We start from the raw sequence: 23361 nt of genomic DNA on the forward strand, positions 1-23361 counted from the left end.
TCAAAATGGGTGGAAGCCAAACCCACCAGAACTAACGATGCTAAGGTTGTTGTAAATTTTGTTAGATCTAGTCTGTTTTGCAGGTTTGGAGTCCCTAGAGCCATCGTTAGTGATCAAGGAACCCATTTTTGTAATAGATCCATGTATACCTTGCTAAAAAAGTATGGGGTCGTGCCCAGAATTTCCACACCTTACCACCCCCAAACTAATGGGCAGGCTGAGATTTCAAACAGGGAGATAAAAAGGATCTTGGAGAAGATTGTGCAGCCAAACAGAAAGGATTGGAGCACCAGGTTGGATGATGCTCTTTGGGCGCATAGGACTGCCTACAAAGCACCCATAGGAATGCCTCCTTATCGGGTTGTCTTTGGCAAGGCATGTCATCTTCCTGTAGAGATAGAGCACAAGGCCTACTGAGCTGTAAAGACCTACAACTTCTCTATTGACCAGGTTGGAGAGGAAAGGAAGTTGCGACTAAGTGAGCTAGATGAGATCCGTTTAGAAGCCTATGAGAATTCCAAATTCTACAAGGAAAAGACCAAGAAGTTCCATGATAGTTTGATAGCTAAGAAGGACTTCGTGGTTGGACAAAAATTTTTATTGTATAACTCTAGGCTAGGACTCATGAGTGGTAAGTTGAGGTTAAAGTGGATTTGTCCTTTTGTGGTGACTAATGTTTTTCCTATGGTACAGTTGAGATCAAAAGTGAATCCACAAATAAGAGCTTCAAGGTCAATGGACACCGGCTGAAACCATTCCTCACAAATCCCTCCTTAGTGGATGTAGTGGTGGGGGAGACCTCCTTACTTCACCCTACTTCTCTTCCACCATGACTTAAGGAGTTTTCTTTTTCTATCTCCTTCTTTACTTTTATTGCACTTGTCCAAATTTATTGATTGTTTTGATTGCTCTTGATCTTATGATTGTGCTACATTGAGGACAATGTGTTGTTTAAGTGTGGGAGGAGATTGTTCTTTTTTGTACTTTATTTGGGGTTTTCTAGGTTAATTTTGTTATTTTGGTTTTATGTTTTGTGTACAACATTGCATGTTTCTCTTTGAATTTTGGGTTATGTACAGTTAATGAGTAATTGTTTTTGAAATACGAGTTTCTTGGCATTTTGTGAATTGAAATCCTTGTTTTTCTCTACATGTCAAGTTAGTTTTGAAAGGTCGAATTGAAAGTGATAGATTAACCCTTGGTGAGATTTTGAGCCATCAGCATCTATTTTATTCGATGTGTTTTGCCCCATTGATTGCTTGCACAATAGCCTTGGCTTGACTCTTGTTGATACTTCTTGCTTCACATGCATGTTGGGAGATGATTTAGGCAGTTTGTTCTTATAAGCCTCTAGCCAAATGAGCCTACCTTGAATTAATTCCTTTGATAGCCCCTTTGAGCCTATGTTCCCCTTTCTTAGTTTTGAAGCTCATTACAAGCCTTAAGTGAAAAAGCATGATCTCACCCTACCCTTAAGGAATTTTGGAGCTTTGGAATTGTTTTGGGAATAAGTGTGGGGGGGTATGTTTCATTGGATGATATGTTTTTGTTGGCCATGCTTGATGATGTATTTTGGCCATGCTTGATGTATATACATATATTGCCTAATTGTTGCCTTATTTTTCAAATGCTACTGTTCACGTTCAAAAAAAAAAAACAGAAAAAGAATGAAGTTGAATAAATGAGGTCTTGGCTTGAAGACTTGGATTGGTTTGAGGACTTGGTTGATTTTGTTTTGGGTTTACTTTTTATGCTTAATTCTTAATTTTGGTTTTGGGTTTACTACTTTTACTTAGTTTCCACTTATTCCCCATTGCTCCTCTATTCCTTTGGATTTTAGCTACTTATCCCATACTTTCCTCTACCTTGTCCTTGGTCTCATTACAACCTTAACAGACCTTTTGATCCTCATGTGTATGTGTTTGGTGAGTTTGGTTGTCAATTTTAGAGTTTTGCCAAGTCTATGTGGTGTTTGTTTTTCATGGGTGCTTTTAGAGTAAACAGTAGCCTAGACACTTGTGAGATAGAGTGCATATCTTGTGAGGCTTTATCACTTTTCATTCAATTTTTGAGCTGATTGACTATCTAACCATGTTAGAGGTGCTTGGATGATTTTCATGATTGCCTTGATTCTTTAACTTTTTACGTGTTGGATGTTACCCATTTCTTTCATTCCTTGAGATTCATTGAGAAATATGTAAATGTTTTTGTGTTTGTTTGTCTCTCTTTAATGATTTTTCCCAGGAGTGCAAAAGGCTAAGTGTGGGGGGATTTGATGTGTCATTATTTTCTCCTATTTCTTAACCCTTTTTGTCACCATTTTAATTACTTATTAGCCTTAATTGTCAAATTAACTATGCAGTTTTATCATTTGAGCCTACTTGACTAATTTTGTGTTTTTAATTTAATTTCAGGAGAATTATAAGTGATTAGGCTTGGATCCGGAATTGGGCTAAACCGGCTTGGACTTGAAGAGAGCAGAATTATAAGCAATTTTATTTCATTTGGGCCAGTTTTACTTTATTTCATTTTTGGGCTTAGACTTAAAGCAGAATTGTAAACTTTGGGGCTGAGGACATATATAACAGCACCAGGGTTTTAGTAGAAGACTGCTTTAGGAGAGGGGAATTTTTATGGTTTTGCAATTCCAATTTTTACTGTTCACTCACACTGTTCATGTAGAATAAAATTTCGTTTTCCGCTTCCAATTGCAATTTCGTTTTCTGCTTCTGCCTTTGAATTCGTTTTTGTTTTTGTTGATTAATGGAAGGCTAAGTCTCCAGCGTTGTTTTCTCTTGAGGATCAAGCACAACTCTCTTTGAGGTTTTGTTATTACTATTGAATTCTGATCAGTTTTTCCTCTTCACCAATTGCTCTGTATTTGTTGCTATTAATCCATGCATGCTTCATGCTTGATTAATTGTCTTTGCGCTTAATTTACATTCATGCTTAATGGACATGTGAGAGGGATTAATTGGTGTATGTGTTGCTTAATCACATAATGACAGCCTTAGGTTAATTTTCGCTTAGTAGATTAATTCTGGGTTGGATTAAGTGGTTGAACTGATTAGGGATAAATTCTCGTAACCTAGGATAAGAGACTTGCTTTTGAATCAAGGGGAAACAACACGTTTTACTTCTGTTATTTCTTTAATTCCAATTACTTGCTGTTTAAATTACAAAAACAAATACCCCCCCAACTCGTTACTGTTTCACAATTATATGTTATGAATGTTTGGTTGATCATTGCTCATTGGGAGACGACCTAGGATCATCATTCCCTTCTTCTTGGAAAACATTTGCCCTCAAATGTTAAGAATCATCACTTGTAACTGTTGGATCAAGTGGCCTCAGAATAATTAAGAAAGGGGGGGTTGAATTAATTATGAACGTGTCTTGACTAATTAAAAATGTATCCTACTTAATGTTACAAGATTCAATTAGGCTTTTACTACTAAGTTAAGAAAGTAAAGAAAAAAAATAGAAACTTAACCAAAAGTAAAAGCGATAATTAAAAGTACACAACGGAAATTAAAGAGTGTAGAGAAGAAGAAGACAAACACAAAATTTATACTGGTTCGGCCACAAACCATGCCTACATCCAGTCCCCAAGCAACCTGTGGTTCTTGAGATTTCTTTCAACCTTGTAAAATCCTTTACAAGCCAAAGATCCACAAGGGATGTACCCTCCCTTGTTCTCTTTGAATAACCAAGTGGATGTACCCTCCACTTGAACTGATCCACAAGAGATGTAGCCTCTCTTGTTCTCAGTATAACAACCCCCAAGTAGATGTACCCTCTACTTGTACCACAAAGGATGTACCCTCCAATGTGTTGGGACAAAGAATTCTCAGGTGATTAGTCCTTTGAATCTTTGTAAGGGGAAACAAAAGATATCTCAGGCGGTTAGTCCTTTGAAATCTTTTGCTTAAGGGAAAGGGAAGAATCAAAAGAATTCTTAAGCGGTTAGTCCTTTGAATCTTTTGGAAGAGAGAAGAGAGACACAAAAGAATTCAGGCGGTTAGTCCTTCTATTCTTTTGGCAAAGGGAGAAGAGAATAAAAAAGATGAATAGCACAAGTTTTTGAACAAAGAACTTTTCTTGGAAGAGAAAGTGTTGAAAGATATTTTAAAGATTGATTGAAGGATGTTGAAAGAAGATGACTGAAAGATTCATGCCATGGTCACATATTTATAATTTCTTGATGACTCAAGTTAAAGTTTGTGACTCTTGGCAATTTCTTTAAAACTAGTCACCTTAAAATTGTGACTCTTTTGAAAACTAGTCACTTAAAAAGTTGTGACTTTTGAAAAAATCTTCAGAAACAAGTCACTTAAAGAATTGTGACTTTTGGAAATTTATTTTTCAAAATCAATCACTGGTAATCGATTACTATTAAGGTGAAATCGATTACACATCAACAGATGTGATTCTTTAGTTTAAATTTTGAAAATGAAAGCATTTAGAAGCTTTGGTAATCGATTACAAATATTGTGTAATCGATTACACAAGTTCAAAATGATTTAAAACTTTTTAAACACAAGTTGTGACTCTTCAAATTTGAAATCTTACGTTTTAAAACACTGGTAATCAATTACTACCTTTTGATAATCGATTACCAGAGAGTAAAACTCTTTGGTAATGATTTTGTGAAAACTTCTTATGCTACTCAATGTTTTGGAAAACTTTTTTAGTACTTATCTTGATTGAGTCTTCTCTTGATTCTTAAATCTTGAGTCTTGAGTCTTGAATCTTGATCTTGATTATTCTTGAATCTTGATTCTTGAAACTTTAGAATTTGCTTAACTATTGATTCTTTGGCATCATCAAAATAACCTTGGAAGGCCTTGCTTCCACAGTAACAATTGGAGTCAAGTCAGCAACATTAAATGAAGAACTTACTCCATACTCACCTGGAATATCAATCTTGTAAGCATTGTCATTGATCGTCTCTAGTACTTGGAAAGGTCCATATCCTTTAGGTTAAAGTTTGGACTTCCTTTGTTTAGGGAACCTCTCCTTCCTCATGTGTACCCAAACCTAATCACCTGGTTCAAGTACCACTTCCTTCCCGTTCTTGTTGGCTTGCTTGGCATAGCTTTCATTCTTCTTTGCAATTTGAGCCTTCACCTGCTCATGCAATCTTTTCACATACTCAACTTTAGCCTATGCATCCTTATGCCTAAAATTAGAAATGTTAGGCAATGGTAACAAATTAAGAGGAGTTAAGGGATTAAAACCATACACTAGTTCGAATGGAAAGTGTTGTGAAGTGCTATGTGCAGCCCTATTGTATGCAAATTCAACATGAGGTAGACATTCTTCCCAACTCTTTATATTCTTTTTAATCACAGCTCTAAGAAGAGAAGATAAATTTCAGTTTACTACCTCAATTTGGCCATCGGTTTGAGGATGGCATGTGGTGGAAAATAGCAGCTTCGTTCCAACCATACCCTACAATGTTCTCCAAAGGTAACTAAGGAACTTGGTGTCTCGGTCTAAAATGATGCTTCTTGGTAGTTCGTGGAGACGCATCACTTCTTTGAAAAATAAATCAACAACATGGCTCGCATCATCATTCCTCTAGTAGGGTATGAAATGTGCCATTTTTTAGAACCTGTCAACCACAACAAAAATAGATTCCTTACCATTCCTTGTCTGAGGCAAACCTAAAACAAAATCCATAGATAAATCAGTCCAAGGAGATCCAGGAACAAGCAAAGCAGAATAAAGACTGTGAGGCATGACCCTAGATTTTGAGTGCTTAAAACAATGCACTGTTCACAAAATTTATGCACATCATGTTTCATATGCGGCCAATATAAATGCTCCTGCAACATGTCTAAAGTCTTTTGAACCCCAGAATGCCCCATTAATCCCCCCGCATGGGCTTCTTTAACAAGCAACTCCTCATGGACCCTTTAGGCACACATAATCATTTTTCTTTGAACAAATAGTCATTATGCTAAAAGAACCCATTTTGAGCAGTATGTACACATGCAGAATATTGAGAAGCAAAATCTGGATCATGGTCATACAATTCTTTAATGTGCTTAAACCCAATGAATTTAGTTTCAAGAGTAGAGAATAAGGCATACCTTCTTGAAAGTGCATCAGCAACGACATTGGACTTACCTTTCTTGTACTTGATGACATATTGGAATTGTTCAAGAAACTCCACCCACCTAGCATGTCTCTTGATCAATTAGCCTTGACCCTTAAGATGCTTCAAGTATTCATGGTCACTATGTGTCATACCCTAATTTCGTCCAGGTATGATTGTTTGTCAACATTTGGATTCTTGCCAACTGAATTGAGCTGCTTAACACTAATTGCCATGCAATCTGCAAGGTTTTGTGACGTTTTGGAAGGAAATGGGCAAGATACTCAAAATGGGGGCAAAATGGTCATTTTGGGGATATTTTCCAGTCCCTGGGTCCACCTGGGCCATTAGAAAACTTAAAGGTTAAGTAACCAGCTCGCCTGGGCGAGCTGTCATGCAACCTCCACCTCTCATTTTCCTATAAATAGGTGTGAGGGGCTGAGGGGAAGGGGTTCAGCATCATTTGTAAGAAGTTTTCACTGAAATTAGTGAGAAGAAGGAGAAAGAAGAAGAAAAGTCAAGGCCTAGGCACTTCCATAATGTTTCCGTGATCGTTCTTCATTGTTCTTCATTCTTCAACCGGTTAGTTTTCTATTTTGAAGTTTTGAATTCATTCTATGCACCCTTAGGGGTCCATTCTTGCTTTGCATGTCTTCATCTTCATTCTTCTACTATCGGTGATCTTTTCCTTTGTTTTAAGTGAATTTTGACCGATCGTTTAAGTCGTAATCTCACTTAATCAATGTTAAAATGAATTTCAACTGATCATTTATGTTGTAATCTCATTTAATCACCTTTAAAATAAAATCCTACCGATCGTTTATGCTGTAATCTCAATTAATCATCAAAAAATAAGTTTCAACTGGCCATTTACTTCGAAAGTTGTCTTTTAATGAGTTGAAAAATAATCAAGTGAAACCAAAGCTAAAATCAACTCATAAACAAGCTTTTGTCCATGAGAAAATCGCTTGAATCCATTCAAAGGTCCAACGCCTTAAACGATCTTTTTACTTTTAAATGATTAAAATGAACCTTTAGAAGTCTAAAATCAATACCACACAAAATTTTCTTTCTTTAAAGAACTACGTAGATTTGAGTTCCTCATCGCAATTAAGGATACGTAAGAGCAAGAGCCACACTCTTGTCGACCCCAAAAAGATAAAAAAAACATAAAAAAGGGAAAATAAAATAAGTTCAAAGTCATGATTTTGCATATTTGATTAAAGTCTGTCGTCCCTTGCGACGGACGCGTAGGGTGCTGATACCTTCCCTACACGTAAACAACTCTCGAACCTTTCGTTCTTAATATTCGTAGACCATTTCTTGTTTTTTTTCTAACTTTTTCCTCAAATAAAGGTTGGTGCTTGCGTCGCCCTCCCGCCAAAGGGTAGGTTGCCGAAGTTGGTGACTCCACTGGGGACTATTTTTAGAGAGTTAGGCCATTTTAATCTGGGTGCATTCTTTATCATTACTCACTTTTTGTTTGTTTCCCTTTATTTTCTCTTATGTTCTTATGTGCATATAACTCCTTTGATGTATTTTCATGTTGTGTAGTTGTTTTATTTAATATATGCATCGATAAATATATATTCATCTGATGCACACACAACGCCTACACTTTTTTCACACACTGTGAGTTGTTAAGGGCCCTACACCCGGGTCCATGGGAACATAGGAAGTGGAGGTGACTATGTGGTCATGCTAAGTCTCTGACTTGCTTGATGACTGTGAAACCTCATCTAGAATTTTTCTCTTTGATGATACATTGTCGCTGGTAGTCCCTACCGCCACAAGTTTGATATCAAAAGGGATGATATCTCTAGAAACCTTTGAAATCTAGATGCAGCCACCTTGGGAATTATCACTAAATAGAGAGCTTTTAGTTCCTCCCATTAGGTTCCTAAAATAGGGGCACAGAGCAAACATGCTACGTGTTGTTTCCTTGACATTGCCATGCATATATTTATAATGTCATGTTTGGGTGCGTCTCTCCTATGCTTGTTGTGTCATTATTCGATGGAGTTACCATGCTTGTTCAGTGTGTTTTCTTTTCATGCTTGTCTGTCTAGTATGTTTTCTGTTTTATGCTATCAACCACATGCTCTCACGCGTGTATATCTGTATTACATCGTCACTCACACATTGCATTTGTCACGTCATTTTGTCATAGGAAGCCAGAAGGTCCGCATCACCTTCTTAAATGCATACATGGGGCACTGTGGTAATGCCCAAATGTTGTGAGTAAGAAGAGATGATCTTTTGGGCTCTTGTGTTTGTAAAATACATTTTGTATCACCATAGCATAAGCATTCCTTCATGCATTCATCATACTTCCTCCATGATGGGGTGTCGAAGTATTGATCAAACAAAACTTTTCATTCTAACAAAAACATGGGATCAAATCAAGCACCCTTGTCTAAGAAAAGGTTCTATCAAGTCAAAATTAAAAGCCTAGAGGTTGCTAGTTTGCAAGAATTGGGGCAATTGATGGATCAGCTCCAACTTCAAGCTTTCCGCAAGACCTATGGGAAGATTTGGGATCTAGCTATGATAGAAGTCTCTATCGAAGCCATTGCATCCCTCACTCAATATTACGATCAACCACTAAGGTGCTTCATGTTTGGGGACTTTCAGCTAGTACTGACCATGGAAGAGTTTGAAGAGATCTTGGGATGTCCACTAGGAGAAAGAAAGCCATATCTCTTTTCTGGGTTCTATCCCTCCATGGCGAGAATAGCCAAGGTAGTCAAAATCTCGGCGCAAGAGTTGGACCGAGTAAAACAAAACAATAATGGGATAGTCAAAATACCAAGGAAGCATTTGGAGGAAAAGGCGAAGGCATTGGCAGATCAAGGTGAATGGGATTCATTCATTGATGTCTTGGAACTATTGGTATTTGGGATTGTCCTCTTTCCAAATGTGGATGGGCTAGTGGACCTAGTGGCGATCGATGCCTTCCTTGCATATCACCATAGTAAGGAAAGTCTGGTCGTTGCTGTTTTGGTCGATGCCTATGACATCTTTGACCGAAGATGCAAAAAGAGTGGCGCAAGGATTGTTTGTTGCACACCAGTTCTGTATGTGTGGCTAGTCTCACACCTCTTTCATCATGAAAGTAGACCCGTCTGTCCCCTACAAGGTCACTGCTTGTATGCCGAGAAGGGGAAGGAAAATTGGGAGCGACTCTTGGCTAGTATGATAGGAGCATTCATTAATTGGTTCCCCCGATGGAAGGAAGGAAGAACCAGGTTTTTGTCCTCATGTGAGGGATTCTCAAACGTCCCCTTGATGGGAACAAGGGGTTGTATCAATTATAACCCCGTCCTTGCCATAAGACAACTTGGCTACCCCATGAGAGAAGCACTGTCAGAAGAAAGTATCGTACCTTTCATCGCGTGGGGTTTCAGTAACCCCAATGCAAGGATATTACAAGGAGTCCACAAAGCATGGAGCACGGTGCAAAGAAAAGATAAAGAGCTTAGGGGAAGCAACAATGGGATCATCGGCAGCTATCATAAGTGGCTGAAGGCTTGGACGCAAGAGTTGGATTGGCTCCTAAAGCTAAAGGTTTCAAGTGAGGAAGAGGCTGAAACCCCTGAGGAGAGTGAGGAGGTGAAAGCCTTAAAGGCGAAACTTGAAAGAGCATAAGCGGTCAAGCAAAAGTTCAAGACGACGACCATCATGGTCCAGAAAGAATGCGACGGATTGAGAGACGTCAATGTTGCCACTGTCGAGGCTTTGGAGCGGGAAACAAAGAGAGCCTGAAAGGAAGAATGGGGCCGAAACAAGTTCCAAGGGACTTTGAGGGGTAGCAATAGCGAGCTTAAGCTTCGAAGGTCCGAGAGAGACCAGTCAAGAGTCGAAGGCATGATATTGGAAGACAAGTTGAAGGCATGTCAGAGGTCAAAGAAGAATTTGTCCCAGCAATTGAGTAGGACCGGAGAAAACATGTGGGCCATCATTGACCAATACAAAGAGAAGCTAAGTCTAGCTGCAACCTATGAACAAAGGCTAGAGGACGAGTATGCAAAGTGTCGCAACCTACCCTTCGGTGGGAGGGCGATGCGAGGCCCATGGGTGCGTCTTCCAAGGGGAGAAAACGCGCAGAGTCGCCACCAATGTTTATTCGGGGAAAACGTTGAAAAAACCAAAATGCGGTCTACAAAATTTAAGTGTGAAAGGTTCAAGAGTTGTTTTTATGCACGGGGAAGGTATTAGCACCCCACGTGTCCGCCACAAGGGACAATAGTCTTTAATTAAACGTGTAATATCATGACTTCAATTTGTTTTATTTTCCCTTTTTTATGTTTTTGTATTTGTATGCTTTTTATGCTTTTTACTTTTTATGTGTTTTTTTTACCTTTTTATGGGCCTTTTGTATTTTTTTATCTTTTTTGTGGTCGACAAGGGTGTTTCCCTCGCTCCTACGTATCATCAATTGCAATGAGGAAATCAAACCTACGTAGTTATTTAAGAACTAAACGTTGGTTAAGTTGTTTTTATCTTTTTTTGCAAGATAGATTTTAATTGAACAAAGATCATTTAAGGCGTTTGGACCATTTAAACAATCTTTTGATTTTGAAAGGAGAGAAACGTTAAGGTGTTGGAAAATTAACGATCTGTTGGTTTTGAAAGGAGAACAACATTAAGGCATTGGACCATTAACGATCTCTTGATTGTGCAAGAAGAGAAACGTTAAGGCATTGGACTATTAACGATCTCTCAGTTGTGAAAGAAGAGAAACGTTAAGGCATTGAACCATTAAAGATCTCTTGGTTTTGAAAGGAGAGAAACGTTAAGGCGTTGGACCATTAACGATCTCTTGGTTTTTGAAAAGGAGAGAAAGGTTAAGGCATTTGACCATTAACGATCTCTTGGTTTTTGAAAAGGGGTGGTCGACAAAAGTGGGGCTTTTGCTACTACGTATCCTTGATTTGTGGTGAGGAACTCAGACCTACGTAGTTCTTGCAAAAGCGGTAAAGTTACGTGTTGATTTTATGCATTTGAACGGTCCATGTTAACCGATAAAAGCAAAGAGGACAGTTTAAGGCATTGGACCTTAAAACGGTTTTAAGTGATTTTTGCGGACAAAGCTTGATTTGTGAGTTGATTTTAGCCTTAGTTTCACTTTGGTTATTAGTTAATTCATTCAAGGAAACTTTCAAAAAAAAATGTCCAATTGATTTTTTTGATTATTTTATTTAAAGATTTGATTATTTTATTATATTTTTCAAGATATTTTGATTATTTTATTATTATTTTTGTCCTTTTTGATTAACCGATGTTATAGCATGAACAATTGGTTAGATTTTATTTTAACAGTGATTAAACAAGATTACAACGCAAATGATCGGTTGAAATTCATTTTATCAATTATTAGGTGAGACAATGGCTTAACTAAACGGTTAAAACTTGTTAAAAGCGAAAGAAAAGAAAACCGGAAGTGAACGAAATGAAGATGAAGGCAAACAAAACAAGAAATGAATTGAAAGTCTCGGATTCAAACACTTACTGGTTGAAGACCAAAGAACGGGCGAAGAACGGCGGAAAACCTTCACGGATTTGCTCATAGAAATGTCTCGAAAGCGTTACAGAAGCACCTCGGCTTAGATTTTCTTCACGAAAACAATTTTTTTCACTAATTTTAAGTGATTCTTGAGTTCCTGGGGTGCTGGCATCCTTCCCTTAGCCTCCAATGGCCTTTAAATAGAAAAAAATGGGGAGGAGGTTGCCGCCCAGCTCGCCCAAGTGAGCTCTGGTTTCCCAAGCAAGCCCAGACTTCCTCAGAAAGTTTCCTGATGCACCCCCCATATTACTAAGTTCACTCCACCTTTTCGTACTTTACAGAAAAGTTACGGAAGCCTTACGGAAGCATGTCGGACTTGATTTTCTTCACGGAAACAATTTTTTCACTAATTTTAAGTGATTCTTGCTTGTTCTAGGTTTCAGAAATTTTCCAGAAGCATTACGGAGGCCTCGAAACCATTTTTTGCAATGATGGGGGGAGGTGCTTACTGCCATTCTCGCCCAGGTGAACGTTTGCTTAGCCAGGAAGATTCCTGGTGTAGCCCCCCTTTTTGCTAAGTTCACCCTTTTCTGTCTCTTTTTTTGTTTTTCACTGTTTTCTTTTCGAAACGTCACAGAAATCATGGCGATGGGCGTTTAAGCTTTCCGAAGTGATCGATTGAGGTCCGTATGCCTACAACAATTATTCTCGGACAAAAAAATAGGGCTTGACAGTCCATTTACACCCTTTCCATTTGCTAAATGCACCCCGTTTTCATGTTTTTGGCCGGTTTCTTTTCGAAACTTCCTGGACAACAAAAATTATCTGCAGAAAATATCTCAAAAAGATGATTAGAAACAAATGACTATCATCATCCTAGATATCACCAGACTGGCTCGCCCGGGAGGATAAAAAGGACTTTGACAGCCTTGGAATAATGAAAACAAGTGTGCGGATAACCAAAAGGTGTCTTCGCATGCTACCCAACTTCTCTCAGGTCGGGCCAGCAGAATTGTGTATGGGCGTGGATAACCCTTGGGTGTCTCCGCATGCTACCTGACTTCTCACAGGTCAGGGCAGAAAAATTGTGTGTGGGTGCGGATAACCCTTAGGTGTCTCCGCATGCTACCTGACTTCTCACAGGTTGGGGCAGCAGAATTGTGTGTGGGTGCGGATAACCCTTGGGTAGATCCACCTGCTGCATGACTCAAGGGTTAGTGCCAGTAGATGTTGTGTTGTACGGATTACCGCTGGGTAGATCCGTCTGCAGCATGACTTAAGGGTTAGTGCCAACAGATGTTGTGTTGTATGGATTACCGCTGGGTAGATCCACCTGCTGCATGACTCGAGGGTCAGTGCCAGCAGATGTTGTGTTGTACGGATTACCACTGGGTAGATCTGCCTGTTGCATGACTTAAAGGTCAATGCCAGTAGATGTTGTGTTGTACAGGTTACCGCTGGGTAGATCCACCTGCTGCATGACTCAAGGGTCAGTGCCAGCAGATGTTGTGTTGTACGGATAACCGCTGGGTAGATCCGCTTGCTGCATGACTTAAGGGTCAGTGCCAATAGATGTTCTCTTGTACAGATTACCGTCGGGTAGATCTGCCTGCTGCATGATGTAAGGGTCAGTGCCAACAGATGTTGTGTTGTACGGATTACCGCTTTGTAGATCCGCCTACTGTATGATTTAAGGGTCAGTGCCAGCAAATGTTGTGTGTGCGGATAACCATCGGGTGTCTCTGCATGCTACTGAACTCTTGAGTCATGGTAACAAAAGTTTGTGTGTGCGAGTAACCATTGGGTGTCTCCGCATGCTACTGGACTCTTGAGTCATGGTAACAAAAGTTTGTGTGTGCAGGTAACCATCGGGTGTCTCCGCATGCTACTGGACTCTTAACTCACGGTAACAAAAGTGTGTGTGCGGATAACCATCGGGTGTCTCCGCATGCCACTGGACTCTCGGGTCACAGGATAGCAAAAAGCGTGTGTGCGGATAACCATCAGGTGTCTCCACATGCCACCAAACTCTTGTGTCACGGTAACAAAAGTGAGCTTGCAGATAACCGTCGGGTGTCTCTGCATGCCACCGGACTTGTCGTCTCCAGATGACAAAGGTGTGAGACTAAAATAGTCTCCGTCAATAGGCTCGCTTGCCTCTAGTTGACAAAGGTGGGGATAACCCTGGGGTATCTTCGCATGTCATTAGACTTGCCGTCTCCAGATGAAAAAGGTGTGAGACTAAAATAGTCTCGATCAACAGGCTCGCTTGCCTCTAGTTGACAAAGGTGCAGATAACCGTTAGGTGTCTCCGCATGTCATCGGACTTGTCGTCTCTGGATGATAAAGGCATGAGACTAAAATAGTCTCGATCAACAGACTTGCTTGCCTCTAGTTAACAAAGGTGCAGATAACCGTTAGGTGTCTCTGCATGTTATTGGACTTGTCGTCTCTGGATGACAAAGGTGTGAGACTAAAATAGTCTCGATCAACAGGCTCGCTTGCCTCTAGTTGACAAAGGTGCGAATAATCGTTAGGTGTCTCCGAATGTCACCTGACTCATGGGTCAGGGTGACAGAACTGTGGGGTGGTCGACAAAAGCGGGGCTTTTGCTCCTACGTATCATCAATTGCGATGAGGAACTCAGACCTACGGAGTTCTTCAATTTTTTTGTGAGACTAAAAATAGTCTTGGTCAGAAGATGCTGACATCTCTGGAAAGGGTGCAAATGACCACATTGGTCTCTACGAGTCAATTAGACTTGGGGTCTTTGAATGACGAGACGAGACTAAGGTAGTCTCGGTGTTCTTTCACTAAAATGCGAACATGCTTTACAAAGAAACAAACCTCCAACCGATCAAGGCAACATAGTTTTTTTGAAGAAAAACAATGCGTCTATTGGAGAAAAGAAGTATGCCGATAAAATTTTCTCATAACCACAAATGAGATTTTGGATGTTAGCGTTTTGTTTCTAAATGACCATTTTAGAGGAAACACTGGGTCCAACAAAAATAGAAGAAAATCACTCGGAGTGTATCAATCTCACACAGACAAGTGTTTTATCCTAATTTCGAACCATAGATATGTCATGACTTGATTTTGCAAATCATTTCCTATCAAATCAAAGATTACATGCGTGATCATAGATCAATAGGACTTTTGGGGAATGGCATTTTTTGGTGGGAAATTCGGCTCTGAGTGTTTGGCCTTTTTCTTTTCCTGTTTTATTTAGCGCAGGGCAAAAAAGTCACCGGCGCACAAGATTTTGGTTGGTAACGAAGGGAGGGACCACTTCAAGTCATGGCTTCCTTTCTTTTCTTGTTTGCTTGTGACAATTCTGTATGTTTGTTCACATACTGTTTGGTCCAAAGACCTTTCTGTATATTTCTTTTCTTTTCTTCCGATCATTGATCAGGAATCTTTCCTTTCTCTTTTGTTTTCTTCCGATCTTTTGATCGGGAACTTTCCTTTTTTTCTTTTGTTTTCTTCCGATGTTTGACCGGGAACTTTCTTTTTTCTTTTGTTTTCTTCCGATCTTTTGATCGAGAACTTTCTTTTTCTTTTTCTTCCGATGTTTGACTAGGAATCTTTCTTCTTCTGTTTTTTGAAGTACGTTGGCAACTTAACAATGAATGGGTCCTATTTCTTGGGGAGATCCCATTTTTATTTCTATTGAGGGCAAGGATGGAAATTCTCATCCTGGATCAAGGTTTTTGGTGGTTTGAGGTTTTGGCTCAAAAGGTTTGCAGAACGGTCGAACATGATGTATGCCAGGGTGTTGGTTTGGCCAGCGGTTCAGGGATAGAGGGGATGTCCCACATTATTTCCATGACACGCATGCAACAATGATGATTTAAAAATTTTATGCAAAACTGCTCATGCTTGCACCCATGTGGACACTCAAGCATCAAGTTTGGTGGTCATGTGACACTAGGGCTCAGGATTCATTTTTCCTATTTAAGTCAACCCAGTGTTTCCAAAACATGCTCTTTTATCAATTCATGCCTTTATCCGAGTCCATTTTTGGTATTCGGGAAAATTTTCACAGCATTCACCCTTCAGGTGTAGAAACATTTTTCTCAAAAATCCTTGTGTTTTGATTGGTGACTCTCTCTAAAGAAAAGCTGGAGTCTATTTCTTTTCGAAAGCATGTTGGCTTTATAGTTAACCAATTTTTTGAAAGTGGTGATAATGCATGCAACCTCATCCCATCTCTTGCAAATCTCTTCGGGAACTCCCTTAGGGTGTATGTCTTATTTGATTTACTCACTTGACAATTTTGAGTGACGGTAATGGAGCCACTTAATCAATCCATTGAAATCCCAGGGTTTGTCGCCCCTTTTTTTTGTTTAAAAAACATCGATGGGTGAGAACTTTTGATCTGCCCCTAGGTTCGCTTGAGGCTCATGCACGGTGCCCCTCATTGCCCCAGTGTAGGGCTTTGAGGTATCAATCGTTGTCTTTCATCATGACCTTGTAGCAACGAACCTATTGGGCGAGAACTTCTAATCTGCCCCTAGGTTCGCTTGAGGTTTATGCATGGTGCCTTTCATTTCCCTAGTGTAGGGCTCTGAGGTATCCATCGTTGTTTTGTTTTCACAACCATGTAGCAAGGAAGAATGAAAGAAGCGATTTATTCTAGCAAAATGAAATTTTCAAGGACGAGAAACAATTTGAAGGATTTTTCAGTTGACGGATTAAGTCAAATGACTCCAATTCTTGATAACTCACTTCTCTCTCAAAAAGACAAACTTTCAGGAATGATAAAATGAGGTCACATGAACGTCTATATTTTTACTTGAAAACACAATCAATCAAATGCTTTTGAACTTTTTTGCTTTTACTCGTCATTTACGGCACCCCCACAAAATGTGTAACACGAGCAATTTTTTATTCAACGGTCTTGGAAGTCAAACTCAGGAGCACTGGTCGCTTGAGCAAACAAACCAATGGCTTACACTCACATTTCGGTGGAAGTTGAATAAACAAAGATGTAATTGTGAGAGGATAAGAGAAACAAGGACGTCAAATTTATCCATATCATTAGCATTATAACTGTGGTTTACAATAATGACATAAACTTGAAAATCCTAATAAGCCATTGGAGACGTCTAACAATGACCTTTAAATTGCCCCATGTATGGCATCGCTTGTCAATGTCAGGATTCACAAGCGATTCTCCTCAAATTTCAGCCAGCCTACATTAATTAGACCTTGCACCTTATGCATCAGGGCCCTACAATGCTCAATAGAATGCTCCAGGGCTCTTCCATGATAAGCACGCATTGCATTCGAGTCGTATCCTCAGAAAAATGGAGGTTGATGAACTTTGGCTGGGGTTATGGCTACCATTAAATTATCAAGTAGACATGGGAGCAAGTTAGCATATGACATCAGAATTTAGGGTGAATTCTATAGGCTTTTTTTCTGCAAAATTCCTTCCTTGGTTGGTGTTTTGGTTTGTGCTAAAGGCGGTGTTTAGGCATTAGGCGTGTGGTAAGCAGGCAGGCCTTGTGGCTGTTTTGGGGATGGCTTTTATGGATGATTGGGTGAGAGGGACTATTATTGGCTAAGTAATGACATTGTTGGGCTGATGGGAAATTTGGCCGTGTAGGAATGGTAGTCATAGCAAGGGTTTCTCCCTCATCCTCTTCATTTGCCCTAGTTTTCGCATTTTGCCTCTTTTCAGACCCACTTCGATCCTTTCGCCGGCGAAGGCCAAATCTGCAAAGCTTGAAGGTGTGTAACCCACCATTTTCCATAGCAAAACACTGGTAATGTGTCTACTATCATTGTGATCATCTCTTTCTTCGTCATTGGAGGTGCCACTTGAGCTGCCAAATCCCTCCACTTTTGGTCGTATTCTTTGAAGGATTTGTGCTCCTTTTTGCACATGTTCTGTAGTTGCATCCTATCCAGAGCCATATCAGACTTGTACTGATATTGCCTAACAAAGGCAACCATTAGGTCCTTCCAAGAATGGACTCGGGAAGGTTCCAAGTTAGCATACCAAGTGACAGCTGCCCCCAGTAAGACTTTCTTGGAAGAAATGTATCAACAATTTCTCATCTTTTGCATATGCCCCCCCATCTTCCGACAATACATTTTCAGATGATTCTCAGGGCAAGCAGTCCCCACATACTTATCGAACTTCGGCACTTTGAACTTCAGAGGAATAACCACGTTAATGAAAAAGAGAGAGAGGAGAGAAAAGAGAGAAGAAGAAGAGACTAAACTAGAACCTTGGTGTTGTTATATAGTTTTTAGCCCCAAAGCTTACAAATTTGTTTTAAATCCAAGCCCATAAATATAATAAAATCTAGATAAGATAAGATAAGATCTAGATGAAATAATATCGAGATGAGATAAAATCTAAATAATATCTAGATAAGATAAAATCTAAATAAGATAAAATCTGGTAGAATAAAATAGTCTGCTCTCTTCAAGTCCAAGCTCAATTGCTTATAATTCTCCTGAAATTAAATTAAAAACACAAAATTAATCCAGTAGACCCAAATGATAAAACTGCATAATTAATTTGACAATTAAGGCTAATCAGTAATTAAAATGGTGACAAAAAAGGTTAAGAAATATGAGAAAATGATGACACATCAAATCCCCTCACACTTAGCCTTTTGCACTCCTGGGCAAAATCAAAAAAAAAAAAAACAAAGCAAGGGACAAATTCAGAGACATTAAAGAGAAACAAAAAGACACAACAACAGTTACATATTTCTCAATGAATCTCAAGGAATGGAAAAAAAATGGGTAACATCTAACATGAAGAGATCCAAAGAGTCAAAACATTCGTGAAAATCATCCAAGCAACCCAATCATGGCAAAATAGTTAATCAGCTCAAGAATGAAAAGTGATAAAGCCTCACAAGATATACACTCTATCTCTCAAGTGTCTAGGCTACTATTTACCCTCAAAGCACCCATGAAAACCAACACCACATAAACTTGGCAAGATTCTAAAATTGACAATCAACCCATAAACACAAGCACATGAGGATCAAAAGGTCTTTTAAGGTTGTAATGGGGCCAAGGACAAGGTAGGGAAAAATATGGAATAAGTAGCTAAATCCCAAAGGAATAGAGGAGCAATGGGAAATAAGTGCATATTAAGAAAAAATAAGAAAACCTAAAGATAAAATTTAAATGCAAAGAGTAGAGCCAAAAGTCTCATCATTCTTTTTCCATTTAAGATCTTATTCACTCAACCTTATTGCTTTTCTTTTTCTTTTTTTCGAATTGATTCAACTAAAATTTTTTTGTTGCACTGTAGCATTTGAGAAATAGCATATCATTCAGCATGTCCAACATTTAACCAGTATACAATGTACATCAAGTATGACCCAAAATACATCATGAAGCATAGCCAACGAAATATGTTATCCAACAAAACCCCCCACACTTATTCCCAAAACAATTCCAAAGCTCCAAAATTCCTTAAGGTTAAGGTGAGATCATGGTTTTTCACTTAAGGCTTGTAATGAGCTTCAAAACAAAGAAAGGGAAACATAGGCTCAAAGGGCTATCAAAGGGATTAATTCAAGGTAAGTCCATTTGGCTAGAGGCTTATAAGAACAAAATTGCCTAAATCATTTCCAAATATGCATGTGAATTAGGAAGCATCAACAAGAATCAAGTCAAGGGTATTGTGCAAGCAATCAATGGGGCAAAACACACCAAATGATTATGACGATGGCTCAAATTCTCACAAAGGTAAACTTGTCACTTCCAAATTGAGCTTTCAAAACTATCATGACATGTAGAGGAAAAACAAGGACTTCAAATCACAAAATGTCAAGCGAATTTTATTTTCAAAACAATTATCCATTACTTGAACATATCCTATAATTCAAAGAAAAATATGCAAAGTTGTACATGCAAACAGAATTGACCTAAAATATTAAACTAGAAACCCAACAAAACTAACAAAATTAACAAATTTATCACAACTAACAAAATTAACAAAACTAACAAAACTAGCAAAACCAAAGAACACTCCCCCATACTTAAACAACACATTGTCCTCAATGTAGCACAAGCAAAAGATTAAAAGCAATTAAACCATCAAATAGAATCGGACAAATGTAATAAAAGTAAAGAAGGAGATAGGAAAAGAAAAACTCCCTAAGTCATGGTGGAGGAAGAGTAGGGTGGAGTAAGGAAGTCTCTTCCACCACTACGTCCACTAAAGAAGGGTTTGTGAGGAATGGCTTAAGTCGGTGTCCATTGACCTTGAAGCTCTTGTTTGTGGAGTCGCTTTTGATCTCAACTCTACCATAAGGAAAAAAATTAGTGTCAACAAAAGGACTAATCCACTTAGACCTCAACTTACCACTCATGAGTCCAAGCCTAGAATTATACAATAACACTTTTTGCCCAACCATGAAGTCCTTCTTAATTATCATGCTATCATGAAACTTCTTGGTCTTTTCTTTTGTAGAACTTGGCATTCTAATACGCTTCTAGGCGGATCTCATCTAACTCACTCAGTTGCAATTTTCTTTCCTCACCAGCTTGATCCATAGAGAAGTTGCAGGTCTTCACTGCCCAGTATGCTTTGTGCTCAATCTCCACTGGAAGATGACATGCTTTTCCAAAGACAACAAGATAAGGAGACATTCCTATGGGTGCTTTGTAGGCAGTCCGATGTGCCCAAAGAGCATCATCAAGCCTGGTACTCCAATCTTTCCTGCTTGACTGCACAATCTTCTCTAAAATTCTCTTGATCTCCCTGTTAGAAATTTCTGCCTGTCCATTGGTTTTGGGGTGGTATGGTGTGGATACCCTGTGTATAATCCAGTACTTTTTAAGCAAGGCATGCATTGATTTGTTGCAAAAATGGGTTCCTTGATCACTAACGATTGCTTTAGGTACTCCAAACCTGCAAAACAGATTAGATCTGACAAAATCTGCAACAACCTTAGCATCATTAGTTATAGTGGGCTTGGCTTCCACCCATTTTGAAATATAATCAACTGCAAGGAGAATGTAAACACAACTAAAAGAGACAGGAAAAGGGCCCATGAAATCTATGCCCCAGACATCAAACACCTCACAGAATAACATAGGTTGCTGAGGCATTTGTTGTCGCCATGTAAGTGCACTTCCTGCTCTCTGACACTGCTCTTAAGTGCTACAGATCTTCCACGCATCTTTAAAGATAGTGGGCCAATAAAAGCCATAGTCAAGCACTTTGCGAGTTGTCCTTTGAACACTCAGATGACCTCCCGGTGCGGAAGAATGACAGAACTGTAGGACTAAGTCAGTCTCATGATCTGGAATGCATCGTCTAATGACCTGATCACTGCACAATTTCCACAAGTAGGGGTCATCCCAAATAAAATGCTTAGCATCAATTTTAATTTTATATTTTTTAGCCTTAGATGCTAAGGGAGGAAAAATAGAAGCAACTAAATAATTGACAATGTTAGCAAACCAGGGAGTAGAAAGAGAGTCAGAAATACTATACAGTATATACAAATGATCATCTGGGAAATCATCTCGAATGGGTGAATCCTCATCAGTCACACGTTCGATCCGACTCAAATGATCAGCAACTAAATTTTGTGCTCCGCTCCTATCACGGATCTCCAAGTCAAACTCTTGGAGCTAGAGCATCCATCGGATCAGTCTAGGCTTTGAATCAGCCTTCTTCAACAAGTACTTTAGAGCTGCATGGTCAGTATAAATAATAATGCGAGTACCAAGCAAATAAGAACGAAATTTTTCAAGAGCAAAAACTATGGCTAGTAGCTCTTTCTCAGTAGTAGTATAATTCGCTTGGGCAGCATCTAAAGTCCTAGAAGCATAATATATCACCCTAAGCAATTTATCAATTTTCTGAGCAAGGACAACCCTCAATGTATAATTTGATGCATCACACATAAGCTCAAAAGGGGTTGTCCAGTCGGGTGCTTGGATGATGGGGGTGGTAGTCAGTGCTCTTTTGAGGCAATCAAAAGCCTCTTTGCATTTATCATTAAAGTCAAACACCACCTCCTTTTGCAACAAGTTGGATAGTGGAAGGGCTACTTTGCTAAAATCTCTTATAAAGTGCCTGTAGAATCTTGCATGACCAAGAAAAGATCGCACCTCTCGCACGCAACAGGAGTAAGGCAATTGTGAAATAACAGAATTTTTTGCAGGATCTACTTCAATGCCCTTATTGGAAATAATGTGGCCTAAAACTATACCTTGCTCAACCATAAAATGACATTTTTCAAAATTTAGAACAAGGTTAGTTTTAGTGCATCTATTCAAAACCTTTTCTAGACTATCCAAACAAATATCAAAAGAGGATCCATATACAATGAAATCATCCATAAACACCTTTATGCAATTTTCTAAAAAATCACTGAAAATACTGATCATGCACTGCTAGAAGGTACCAAGGGCATTGCACAGGCCGAAAGGCATCCTCCTATAGGCAAAAGTGACGAAGGGGCAGGTGAATATGGTTTTTTCCTGATCCTCGGGAGCAATAGTGATTTGCATATAACCAGAAAAACCATCAAGGAAATAGTAGTGAGATTTACCTGCCAGGCATTCAAGCATCTGGTCAATGAATGGCAAGGGAAAATGGTCCTTTTTGGTAACCTGGTTCAGCCTCTTAGAGTCGATGCAGACTCTCCAACTGTTCTGCACCCGAGTAGGAATCAACTCCTCCTTCTCATTTTTTATCACGGTGAGGCCGGTTTTCTTCGGGACTACCTAGACGGGACTCACCCATTGTCTTCGGAGATAGGATAAATGATTCCAGCTTGCAAAAGCTTGGTTACCTCCTTCTTCACTACATCAAGAATCACCGGGTTGAGTCTTCTCTGTGGCTGTCTTACTGGTTTAGCCCCATCCTCTAAATTTATTTGCTGCATACATGTGGATGGGCTAATACCAGGAATGTCCGCCAGGGTCCAGTCTATAGCCTTCTTATGCTTCTTGAGAACTTATAACAGCTTCTCCTTTTGCTCATCAACAAGGGAGGTAGATATAATTACTGGAAAACTTTTTCTATCATCCAAGTAAGCATATTTTAAATTTGATGGCAGAGGCTTCAATTCTGGTGTGGGCGGCTGGATAATGGTAGAAAGAGATGGTTTCTCAATTTGTACCTCATAAAGAAATTCAGAGGTATGTGTACTTCCTGAAACATGGTTAGTTCTATCTGACTCTAGAAAATCAATCTCAAGAGGTAAAACATCACCAGACATGTAATCAATATCAATTTCAAATTCACTCTCAGCATCAAATTCAGCCATATGATCAAGTACAAATTCAGATTCAATTCATGAAGAGTGACAGACATGCAAATTAGAATGAAGATCAGTCATGTATTCATCAACAATATGGTCAATTATTTCAGTGCGAAATACAGAAAGATCTTCAGATGGGTGTTTCATAGCATTAAGAATATTAAAATGAACAGTTATATCACCAAACTCCATAGATAGTGTGCCTTCATATACATCTATCTTAGTTCTAGCAGTTTTCATAAAAGGTCTGCCTAGAATGATGGGAACTGATCCTTGAGAAAATCCCTCCTCCATATTCAAAATATAAAAATCAACAGGGAAAATCAGTTCACCAACTCTAACTAAGACATCCTCTATGAAACCAGTAGGATAGGCAACACTTCTATTAGCTAAATGAATTACCACATCAGTTGACTGCAAAGGACCACGAGATAGAAAATTAAAAATAGACAGAGGCATAACACTAACAGAAGCTCCTAAATCTAGCA

General features: G+C 39.1%; 1 protein-coding gene across 1 annotated transcript; it reads left to right on the forward strand.

Annotated features, from left to right (window-relative positions):
- Positions 1-8494: 8494 nt before the first annotated feature.
- Positions 8495-9751, forward strand: LOC114373132. The gene is made up of 2 exons (XM_028330670.1): positions 8495-9559; positions 9665-9751. The coding sequence occupies exons 1-2, from the start codon at positions 8495-8497 to the stop codon at positions 9749-9751; spliced, it is 1152 nt and encodes a 383-aa protein (XP_028186471.1).
- The last annotated feature ends 13610 nt before the right edge of the window (positions 9752-23361 follow it).

The sequence above is a fragment of the Glycine soja genome, chromosome 11, assembly GCF_004193775.1.
Source record: "Glycine soja cultivar W05 chromosome 11, ASM419377v2, whole genome shotgun sequence".
NCBI classification, from domain to species: Eukaryota; Viridiplantae; Streptophyta; class Magnoliopsida; order Fabales; family Fabaceae; genus Glycine; species Glycine soja.

What these genes read in the sequence shown, in the direction of transcription:
- LOC114373132 (XM_028330670.1), top strand. Translation starts at nt 8,495, where the DNA reads ATGGGATCAAATCAAGCACCCTTGTCTAAGAAAAGGTTCTATCAAGTC. An exon ending in TCCACAAAGCATGGAGCACG is followed by an intron (nt 9,560 to 9,664) that starts GTGCAAAGAAAA and finishes TGGCTCCTAAAG; the next exon opens with CTAAAGGTTTCAAGTGAGGA.